Consider the following 12,104-nt stretch of genomic DNA (forward strand, 5'->3'; position numbering starts at 1 on the left):
TTTCTTTTGTTCGCACACCTTTTTTTTGCCCTCTTTAGTTCACTGCACTCTGACAGCACCGATATTAAAATAACCTTGCTTTCCTGAGGCGCCAACATTACCCATGTTCATTTTCGGTGGAGACACTGAGAGCAACGTCATCAGTCAGTGACACCGCCTCAATTAATTTCCAATGAGAGGCGGTGGGTTGCATCCACAAAGGCATGTTGGTTTTGCCATGATTGCAGGTAGCACAGCACTAGCCAGAGCTTTATCTTAAAGCTCGAGGCAGCACAACTTTGCATTGTGATAACCAATCAGATTAGATCTTCGATATGTAAATTGTATCTATTTTAGAATTTTTGTTCCCCATTCAATAGTTCTGCGATGGAGGACATGGCAACAACAGTGTGTATAGGCTAGTAATAACCATAATATATAGGCTATGGTATTTGCAAATAAGTTTGTGTTCATGTACTGTTTGTTGCAGAGGTGCAAGTGACAGACTAGTTATTAATGTCATGTTTAACAGAAAAAAGGCACTAAAGCAGGCTGGCTAGCCTGTTCAGATCAATGCAAACAGCAACATTTTAACTGTGCTGCTGCAGCAATCACCCCGAGTTGCACGGTTAACAGAAAGGAAAATGGCAATAGCGCTGACTGGCCTGTTCTGATCAATATGAACAATGACACATTGCTACACTGCTGCTGCAATCAAGCTTCCTCAAACAATTCATGGCAGTGACTAATAAAAACCAATACTCTTACTTTTATTTATGCAGTGATGTCCCTCCAAAATAAATAAAAAAACAAGCGAGAATGAAACCTATTTGATATCAAGTTCATTCATTTTGCAAATAAGTCAAAATGTAATTGCTATAGTCTGTTCGTATAATATAATTAAGGATAATGCCGTTTCTATGGACAAGCAAAATAATAGCCTGCTATGCTGCCTCGTTTGTGATTTGTATACAAATATAGTCCAATGATGATTTATTTCTTATCAAAAGAGGGGAATATACCCTCATATCACTTTAATAAGTTCAAATAACAACACTGAAGATAATTAACATCATTCTAAATATCCCTGTGACATTATTTTTCAAAAACCTTAAACACTTCTTTTAGTGAACACACCATTTCCTGTTTCTGTTTGTATCGCTGCTGTTTGCAGCAGGCATTACTTACACTCAGCGAGCCGTTCCTTTTTCAGCACTTTTTGTACCAATTGAATCTTTCAGTACATTACTTTCATTGAGTCTTTCACTAAATTCAGAACAATCAGTACATTTTATTAACTGAGTTTTTCAGTACAATGAGTACATTTTGTACACGTTGTTCCTTTTGAACTGTCTGTAGATTAACAAATTGAACAAAATGAACGAAAGACCGGTCTGACGTGTTCGCGTCCAGTACAGTCAGTAGTAGCGTAGATGTAGCTTGCACCTTGACTCCATAAATAGGGTCCCCAGTGTGGTATTATAACATTCACAGATAATCAGGGTAGAAAGGAACTGCTTTCTCTATGGTAGGTGTGTCCACTTGTGTGATCTACATCTTACCAGCAAAAAAACTCACAGGGCTCTATCACATGATTGCACTTACAATAATAATTGGGCATTATGGGAAATTTATTTGCATGTGTGATTTCACCAGAGCTGTGTGCCTCAATCTTGTCTATGGGGAACAAAAAATAGTGATGTCATGTGGTCACATCATGTGGCACAGTGGGGAGGTTAGTGAATAAAACGGCGCTCCTCATTCTGTACTCCAGTGTGTCGAATCAGTCTGGTTGAAGATGACTCCTCTGTTGGTGGTGATGTGGTCTCTATTTTACCCCTTCTCAGCTATTTCTCCTACCAGCCTGAACCCTGCTACAGTCTGTTCCCTACAGGGCAAATTTGATCCAGATTTCCAGGCTGATGGAGACTTTATCATCGGAGGGATTTTCCCCATGCATTACAGGGTTGAGCCAGCAAGTGAGAACAGCAATCTCAAACCAGCTCCTGCAGAATGTCAGGGGTGGGTTCTGGGAATTTTTGTGATGGTGGATAACTGTTCTGTTTTCCAACAAAGAATCATGTCACATTCTGCTAATGGTCTTTGTACAGATTTGACCCCAGATCTTTCCGCTGGGCCCAGACTATGAGGCTGGCTGTTGAGGAGATCAACCACAGCCAACAGCTGTTGCCTAACTTCACTCTGGGATGCAAGATCTATGATTCTTGCGCTACCCCCATAACAGCACAGCAGGCAGCTCTGGCAGTTCTGAATGGACCAGATGAAACCCAAAGTGAAGTGTGTTCTGGAGCATCTAAACTTCTGGCTGTGGTTGGAGAATCTGGATCTGCACAGTCTATTGTTGTCTCCAGAACTCTGCAGCCATTCCAAATTCCAATGGTATGTATGTCCTGTAATAGCTATTATAATTTGCATTAATATACGTACTGGATTATTGAATTACATGTTTAAATGAATCCATCTTTCAATATGATTCAGACTTCCCATGTTCCTGTTAGCAAATTCATCTGATGTATTTTTCTGTTTTGTTTCATTAGAATGCCTTTCATTAAAAGTAATTTACTTCTTTCTATTTTATGAACTATTAAACTATAAATACTATGCATTTCCCAATATAACACTTGTATACACTATTGCATGTTTTCAGTAATTTCAGTCATTTTTGATTTTCAGAATGTATCACTTCTACATGGAAAAGTTGTTTATCTGCAAATATTATGGCTCTGTATTATAAAAGTGGACTTGTTTGTGTGTTTCAAATAATTACTGTATGTTGTATTTTAGATTGACAGTGATAACATTGATCATTGCATACAAATTACTATGTAATATTTTATACTTCTTGAAATGATAAAATCTATATATCTTTGAAGTCTTGTAGACAAATGTAGCCTAAATCTTGAAAGACACTTTTTATTCTCTATAAGTACACTACTAAGCTACAAGGAAAATCAGTTGAAGAAGCTACTCATATATTTAAATACCATTTGTGAATACAAATTACCATTTAATTACACATTTATGGCATCCTGACAAGCTGTTGTTATGTTTTAGCTCTGCATTTTCGACTTAAGTCAACACCACAACCTTTACAACCTTTAAATGATGTTCACTGAACGTTCATAACAGGATCAGATGGTGCCAAACAATGGCTGTTACCTAGTGTATTTGGATTGCTGTGTTTATGTACTTCACAAAAAAATTTCTGGATTTTCTGTTTCAGATCAGTTATTTTTCAACATGTTCCTGCTTAAGCAATAGGAAAGAATTCCCAACATTTTTCAGAGTGGTTCCAAATGATGACTACCAGGTGAAAGCCATTGCTCGCCTCCTGCAGAGATTTGGCTGGATGTGGGTTGGTGTCATCCTTGAGGACCATGACTACGGTCGATTTGCTCTGCAGGGATTGATGAGGGAAATAAAAAACACTGGCATGTGTTTAGCATACCATGAAATGATCCCAAAAGTGTACAATCGACAGAGAGTACAAGAGATCCTTAACATAATGAAACACTCCTCTGCAAGGGTTGTGGTGGCCTTTTCAGGTGAAGGGGAGCTGAACCCCTTCCTTAAAGAGTACATGGATCAGAACATCACTGGCATCCAGTGGATTGCCAGTGAAGCCTGGGTAACAGCATCAGTATTCACAGGCAGTGAGTTCTACCCATTTCTAGGTGGCACCATTGGGTTTGCCATTCGGCAGGGAAAGGTTGCAGGTCTTAGAGACTATCTACTGAGTGTAAACCCATTGAGGTACCCCACTAACCCCCTGGTACACGAGCTGTGGGGTGCCTTGTACGGTTGCTCTCTCTACCCCTCCAGTAGCAGGACCCAGGCCTCTTCCCAGCTGCCCCCCTGTTCAGGGCTGGAGCCCCTGCTGAAGCAGCACTCTGCCTACCTGAATACCTCCAGCCCTCGTATTTCCTACAATGTGTACAAAGCCGTGTACGCTATTGCTCACTCCCTGCACAACCTCATCAGCTGTGAGCCTGGGAAAGGGCCCTTCCACAACTCCTCATGTGCTGATGCCACAAACATTCAACCTTGGCAGGTAGGTTTTTATTTTTTGTAAAAATGTATAAATATATTTAGTAAAAATGTTTTGTGTATATATATATATATATATATATATATATATATATGTGTGTGTGTGTGTGTGTGTATATATATATATATTCTATAATTTTACATTCAAACAATGCACAGGTGGTTAAAGTGCAGATTCTCAGCTTTTATGAAAGGATATTTTTATACACTTTTGATTCACAATGTAGGAATTTCTGCACTTTTTATACATAGTTCCCCCATTTCAGGTCATCACAATGTTTGGGACACATGGCTTCACACGTTGTTATGATTAGTCAGGTGTGTTCAATTGCAGGTATTAGAGCGCTTTCAGTGTCTCGTCTTGATTTTAGGCTTCTGTTTGCCTTTGGAGTCTGTTATTTGGTTTGTCATCATGAAGACCAGAGTTGTGCCAATGAAAGTCAAGGAACCCGTTATGAGGTTGAGAAATGAGAAGCAAACAGTCAGAGACATACAGTTGAGGCCAAATCTTTACATACACCTAGGCTAAAGGCATTCAAACTCAATTTTTCCAATTTCATGTAACCATGCATTTCATGTGTTATGTCAAAGTAATTTCAAAATCATAGCTAAGAGACAACTTATTTCAGCTTTTATGTACTGTATCAGATTTTCATTAGGTCAAAAGTTTACATACGCTTTGTTAGTATTTGGTGGCATTGCCTTTAAATTGCTTAACTTGAATCAAATGCTTGGGGTAGCCTTACACAAGCTTCTCACAATACTTTGCCGGAATTTTCCTCCTGACAGAACTGGTGTAACTCAGTCAGGTTTGTGGGCCTCCTTGCTCAGACACACTTTTTCAGTTCAGTCCACACATTTTCCATGGGATTCAGGTCAGGGCTTTGTGATGGCCACTCCAATACTTTCACTTTGTTGTCTTTAAGCCATTTTGTAACAACTTTGGAGGAATACTTAGGATCATTGTCCTGCTGGAAGACCCAGTTGCGACCAAGTTTTAACTTTCTAGCTGATGTCTTGAGGTTTTACTTCAGTATTTTGAGATAATCTTCCTTCCTCATGATGCATATTTTCTGAAGTGCACCAATCCATTTTCCAGCAAAACACCCCCACAACATGATACTGCCAGCCCCATGCTTCACAGTTTGGATGGTGTTCTTTGGATTAAAAGCCTAACCCTTTATCCTCCATACATAGCGTTAATTATGGCCAAACCATTCAATTTCATCTGACCAGAGAACACTCCTCCAAAAGGCTAGGTCGTCGTCCTGTTGATCACCTGCATATTTCATTCTGGCTTTTTTATGGCGGTCTTGGAGTAGGGGATTCTTCCTTGCGTGACAGCCTTTCAGGCTATGGCGATGTAGGATTCTCTTAATGGTGGATGTAGATACTTTGGTACCTGATGCCTCCAACTCCTTCACCAGTTCCTTTGTTGTTGTCTTGGGGTTCAGTTGAACTTCTCGGCCAAAATTCATTCAGCCCTGGGAGTTAATTTGTGCCTCCTTCCTGAACAATGAAGTGTCTGTGTGGTCTCAAGATTTTTATAATTGCATACAATTGTTTGTACAGATGCTTGTGGTAAGTTCAGTTGTTTGTAAATTGCTCCTAAGGAGGAACCGGACTTATGGAGGTTCATAATTTTTTTTCTGAGGTCTTGGCGGAGTTGCTTGGATTTTCCCATGGTATCAAGACAGTGGCTCTAAAGGTAGGCCCTTAAATACAGCCACAGGTGCCAATTAATTCCCAATTAACTCCTAATTATGACAATTGGCTAATCAGAAGCTTCTAAAAAGTCATTACATAAATTTCTGGAATCTTCCAGACTGTTTAAAGAGAAAGTCAACTTGGTGTATGTAAACTTTCGACCCACTGGAATTCTGATATAGTGAATTATAGTTGAAATAAATCCGTCTCTATCATTTTAAAATGACCTGCGATGGCAGATGCCCTAATTGACTTGCCAAAATAAATTTATGGTAACATGTGTTGAGTTGTGAAAAACTGAGTTTGAATATCTTTAGCCTAGGTGTATGTAAACTTTTGGCCTCATTTGTAGGCCAAACCATACGTTTATCCAAACCAAATGCTTGGGACATCATTTAGAAAAAAGAGAGCACTGGTGAGCTCATAAATCACAAAGGGTCAGCTAGGCTAAGGAAGACCTCTACAGTTGATGACTAAAGATTTCTCACTATAATGAAAATGAAAAACCCCCAAAAACAGATCAGAAACGCTCTTCAGGTGGCAGGCGGGGATGTGTCAGTGACTACTGTCAGCAGAAGACTTCTCGAACAGAACTATTGAGGCTACACTGCAAGATGCAAACCACAAGTTAAACACAAAAACAGGATGGCCATGTTACAGCCTGCTGAGAAATATCTAAAAGCCTGAGAGTTCAAATGTCTTGTGGGCTATTGAGACTAAGATCCACTTTTAACAGAGTGACGGCAAGAGCATAACGTGAAGTCCGAAAGGAACTGCCCAAGATCCAAAACACTCCCCTGCATCTGTAAAACATAGTGGTGGGGTGTTATGATTCGGGCATTGCTTGTCTTCATTGATGACATAACTGCTGATTGCTCAAGTTCAAATGTCTCCAAACTCATTGGACGGCACCTTATCCTACAGCAAGACAATAACCCCAAACATACTACTAAAACCAAAAATGAGTTCTTGACTGGCTGAATAATTCACCCGATCTGAATCCAACCGAACATGCATTTCATATGCTGAAGAGAAAACTCAAGGCAATTAACCCCCAAAAAAGCAGGAGCTGAAGATGGCTGCAGTACAGGCCTGGCAGAGCATCACCAGAGACAATACGCTGCACCTGGGGATGTCTTAGTCATTGTCATGCTGTAGGATGAAGTTCTGTCCAGAAAGGCATTTGCTTGAACTTGGGCAGATAAGTTGCTTCTGTACACTTCAGAATAAATTCTGCTGCTGCAATCAGCAGTTACATTATATGTGAAGACAAACGAGCCAGTACCTGTGGCATTCACACATGTCCAAACCACAACACCCCCACCACCATGTTTCACAGAGTGCTTTGGATCTTGGGCAGTTCCTTTTTGCCTCCAAACTTTGCTCTTGCCATCACTCTGATACAAGTGAATCTTGTTCTCATCTGTCCTTTTTTTTCAGAAAGGTCTTTTCGGTACTTCTTAGCAAACTGTAACCTGACCATTCAGTTTTTGCGGCTAACAATGGTTTGTAGTGTAGCCTCTGCAGTTCTGTTTGTGAAGTGTTTTGCGGGGAGCAGTCACTGACACATCCACATGTGCCTCCTGATGGTTTCTCATCTGTCAGACAGATGTTTGGTTTTCTTCATTATGGGAAGAATTCTTTGGTCATCAACTGTAGAGGACTTCCTTGGCCTACTAAGATCACTAGCACTGTCTTCTTAATGATGTTCCAAGCAGTTGATTTTGGTAAGCCTAAGCTTTAGCCTATGTTTCAGGCTGTTTTTTTATTTTTATTTCTCAGTCTCAAATGACTTTCATTGGCACAACTCTGGTCTTCATGTTGAAAATGGCAATAACAATCTTCAAAGGCAACCAAAATCCGAGAATCAAGATTAGATACTGAAAGCGCTCGTATGCCTGCACTAAGGGAGCAACTGAACACACCTGACTGATCAGAAACGCCTGTGAAGTCATTTGTCACAAACATTATGGTGCCTTGAAATGGGAGGCAGGCTATGTATAAAAAGTGCTGAAATTTCTACATAGTGAAACCAATATATATTGAAATATCCTTTAATAAAAGCTGATAATGTGCACTTTACCCACCTGGGAATTGTTTGATTAGAAATCTAAAATTGGAGTACAGAGCCGATTGAAGAAAAAATGTCTTTGTCCCAACCATTATGGTGCACACATATTTATTAAAAGTGGTTGAAAAAATAAAAATAAAAGAATACAAAATAACAGGGATCCAGCATCTTTAATATTTTCTCCTTTCATAAATAGTGTTTTGTTCCTTATTTCATTATTTTAATAAACACATTTGGTTAAGATTTCTTCTTTCTGCACAACATTATATTTTTCATTTCAAAGCTTCAGCACTATCTTCAGGAAGTCAGGTTCACCATATCAGGAGAGGAGGTCAATTTTAATGCACAAGGTGATGCAATTCCATCATATGATGTGATCAACTGGCAAAGAGGTGCAGCTGGAAATATTGAGTTTGTCAATGTGGGAAGGTTTGATGGTGCAAAGGAGGCTGGGAAGGAGCTATTCATCCAGGAGGAGGCAATCGTGTGGACAGGCCACCAGAGAGAGGCAAGCTGCACACAGTGTGTATTTCAGTTCATGCGATGTCATCTGTTGAAGTTCTGTAGGGTAAATTGGAGGTAAGTGCAACTCTGAAAGGAAGGCATCAACTACATTGATCAGCAGGCCGTAAACAGGCCTCCTCTATGAGTACTGGATATATAACCTCAACTTGAACACTAATATTACAATGTAGTAAAAATATATAATGGCATAAGCCAAGTTTATTGTACTTTGTAGAATTTTTTAAAAGGTTATTTTGCATGTGATGTGTTACAACATGCATGGGCAAATTGAGGAGGGATAAAGCCTTAATACCATAAACCTGCTTTCATTTACTGTATTGGACAGGTGTGTAGTGACAATTTACTGTATCATCCCCAAGCAGGTAAAAGTACAGAATTGTTCTCATTGGCAGGCAAAGGTGTTTGCAGTGACACCTGGCTTCATGGAAATGGACAGATAGAGGTGCAGTTTCAGTATCAAGGAAAAGTACAGGTTTACTTTATACAGGAAGGCTAAATTAGCTAGCAACTAGAGCTGGCTGTGTTCTTTCCCATGCAGGTGTTGGTGTCTGTGTGCAGTGAGAGCTGTGCTCCAGGAAGCAGGAAGGCTTTCCGTCGTGGGGAGCCTCTGTGCTGCTTTGACTGTGTACCATGTGACAACGGCAAGATTAGTAATAAGACAGGTAAAAACTCCATTCTTCGCACTGAAGCTATGTTCATCTACCTTAAAAATGCATCCTTCCTTTTTGCCTTGTCCTTGTATTTCTTTGCGACCTAGAAGCGGCCAACTGGCCACCATGATAGGGAACAAATTGCTCAAAAACTAAGGAAGGAAATATGATCCATCCTTGTTTGCCTCCTTCATGGAAGCAATTTAGGTTATTTGTGACAGCATGTTTCAAAACTTTCTTCAAACAAGCAAGGAAAACCTGATACAAAAGTAAAACTAAGTAGAGAAGATATGGGAAGGATACATTTTTTTATACATGTAAAGCACACTGTAAGGTCACAAAGAGATGTGTAATAGTATGAACAAATAGCTTGTAGTGACAGAAAGATATTACCAAATGCAGTAAGTAGCGACATAAAAGATAAATGTCATTAAGATCTTATTTGGAATGTCACGTTTAAAAATATACACATAATTTAATTGCTATTCATGATTTAGGTCAGGCAAAAATGTAACAGGATTACATGTAATGTGTGCATGGGGGTTTCAGCATTACTCTTGAATGATGCTGCCACAAACACACACTGGAGTGAAGGAGGACGTTCACATTCCCTCTGTTCTCATTTCCTCATATCCTTTTCTTCACTTTCATGTTTCCCTGTGACGTGTTCAGAAGGATTAAATAAAGGAAGCCTAAATCTTTCTTTAAAGTTTTTTTGTTTATTTGAGTCCATGTGTATGTATGTTATTGTGCCCTTTTCTCTTTAGATTCAATAGACTGCACATCTTGTACTGAAGATTACTGGTCTAATGCAGCCAGAACTGAATGCATACCCAAAGCGATTGAGTACCTCTCCCATGATGCAATGGGACTGACCCTGACTGTGATAGCTGTAGTCGGAGCCTGCCTCACCGTCGCTGTTCTGGCAGTATTCCTCTACTACAGGAACACTCCGATTGTCAAAGTCAACAACTCAGAGCTGAGCTTCTTCATCTTGCTCTCTCTGACTCTGTGTTTCCTGTGTGCGCTGGTGTTCATTGGAGAGCCTACATCATGGTCCTGCATGCTGCGCCATACTGCCTTCAGCATCACTTTCTCACTCTGCATCTCCTGTATCCTGGGGAAGACTCTGGTGGTGCTGGCTGCCTTTACAGCCACCAGGCCTGGAAACAACCTCATGAAATGGCTGGGACCCAAACAGCAGAGATTCATCATCTCTGCCTGCACCTTTATACAAGTGATAATCTGTGCAGTATGGCTAATCACTGCTCCTCCTTTCCCAAATAAAAACAGTCAGTACCACCGGTCCAGAATAATCCTGGAGTGTAGTGTGGGTTCTGAACAGGCCTTCTGGTGTGTTCTGGGATACATTGGTCTCCTGGCTGCTCTGTGTTTTATTCTTGCCTTTCTGGCCAGGAAGCTGCCAGGCAATTTTAATGAAGCCAAATACATCACCTTCAGCATGCTGATCTTCTGTGCAGTGTGGCTTGCTTTTATACCAGCTTATGTCAGCTCACCTGGAAAGTTCACTGTAGCTGTGGAGATCTTTGCTATTCTAGCCTCAAGTTTTGGGCTGCTGCTGTGCTTATTTGCTCCAAAATGTTACATAATTTTACTGAAACCTGAGAAAAATACTAAGCAGCATCTAATGGGAAGAGTTGTTACAAAATAGAACAATGCATGTTTTCAATTATTGTATGAATTTAGAATAGCTTGTGGACTTATTCTGTTAGAAACACAACTGAGAAGGCTGTGGGATCAGCAGAAGTTCTGGGAGCAGGCTGACAAAGGCTGTGATTGGACACACTATAATTTGCCAGCACTCTGAGTTACTACTAGCCTTTGACAACTACACACTGACTAGTAAAATAGGGCCCATTATCTTTAACCCTCCTGTTCTGTTCACTAATTAGCAATGGATTAGCAATGGGATTAGGCAAAAGTTGTGGGAGCAGGCAGACTAAGGCTTTGTTTACACAACAGGGCTAATTACTCAGTCAATATTTTTTTTAATATCTTTGTTTTTCTGCACTTCAATGCAACCCATTGTGTTCTGAAGAAGCATGTACCGTATGCAAAAAAAGACATTGGCTAGCATCATTTTGTCTTACATTGTATAACATGACTCTTTGAACAGGGCAGCACAGAGTGAACCCTTGTAGTCAAATCAGGTGCAACCCCTCAGTGTAGCTCCACTAGAGCTTGTACTCTGCTTAAAGGCATACTATGCAGGATTTTTTCTTTGAAAATATTATTAAATAACTGTTTAGGCATATCTATGATACACTGGTTTACGCACTTTAGCCAAATTCATGCTTCTTTTACCTGTATTTGTTATTCTAACCTGCCTGGACAGGTGGATACACCCTGAGTGATACAAGCTTGACATTTTGCTTGTAGCGCTCAAGGTGTGTCCTCAATGGATTTGTGGGTGGGGTTGAGGACGAAGGAGGTGTGAGTGGGGTGACATTGATGTAAAAGGTGAACAGCACTGGAACTAGTATGGACTGTTGAAGAACACCCTTTGACAACTGTAAAAAATCTGGCTGTACATCATCTTCTTTCCCACACTGAGATCTGTACAAGTGGTATTTATGGAACTAATTGCAAGCAGCAGCGTCTAAACCAGTAAGTGACTATCTGTCCACTGTATTGAAGCCCTTAGAAAGGTCAACAAAAAGGGCAGCCCAATGAATCTTCCTGTCTAAAACGGACACAATATGAGGGCAAGATGAAAAAAAAAATCTTGCAAAGGGACCTATCATAAGTGGTCAGTGATACAGTGGTCTCCCTCTCACCTCTCATCCAAAACCTTGGAGTCACTTTGGATCCTACCCTCTCATTTGACCTTATCATCAGTAATATTTTCAAGACATCATTTCTTCGCCAACGTAACCTTCATCCATTCATTCATTTATCCACAGCCTCGACTACTTCAATGCACTCCTGTCTGGCATCAGTTCCAAATCCCTCCACAAACTGCAAATGGTCCAAAACTCTGCTGCCCATCTCCTCACCAACACCTAGTCCTGGAATCACATCACCCCCCGTTCTCTGTGACCTCCACTTGCTCAAAATTAAACAACGTATCAACTATAAAATCC

General features: G+C 40.3%; 1 protein-coding gene across 1 annotated transcript; it reads left to right on the forward strand.

Annotated features, from left to right (window-relative positions):
- The first annotated feature begins 1,766 nt into the window (after positions 1–1,766).
- On the forward strand, positions 1,767–11,884 carry LOC118209484 (extracellular calcium-sensing receptor-like). The gene is made up of 6 exons (XM_035384801.1): positions 1,767–2,001; positions 2,091–2,379; positions 3,224–4,051; positions 8,109–8,333; positions 8,889–9,012; positions 9,768–11,884. The coding sequence occupies exons 1-6, from the start codon at positions 1,778–1,780 to the stop codon at positions 10,670–10,672; spliced, it is 2,595 nt and encodes an 864-aa protein (XP_035240692.1). The 5' UTR covers positions 1,767–1,777; the 3' UTR covers positions 10,673–11,884.
- Positions 11,885–12,104: the final 220 nt, after the last annotated feature.

This window comes from Anguilla anguilla, chromosome 12, assembly GCF_013347855.1.
Source record: "Anguilla anguilla isolate fAngAng1 chromosome 12, fAngAng1.pri, whole genome shotgun sequence".
NCBI lineage: Eukaryota > Metazoa > Chordata > Actinopteri > Anguilliformes > Anguillidae > Anguilla > Anguilla anguilla.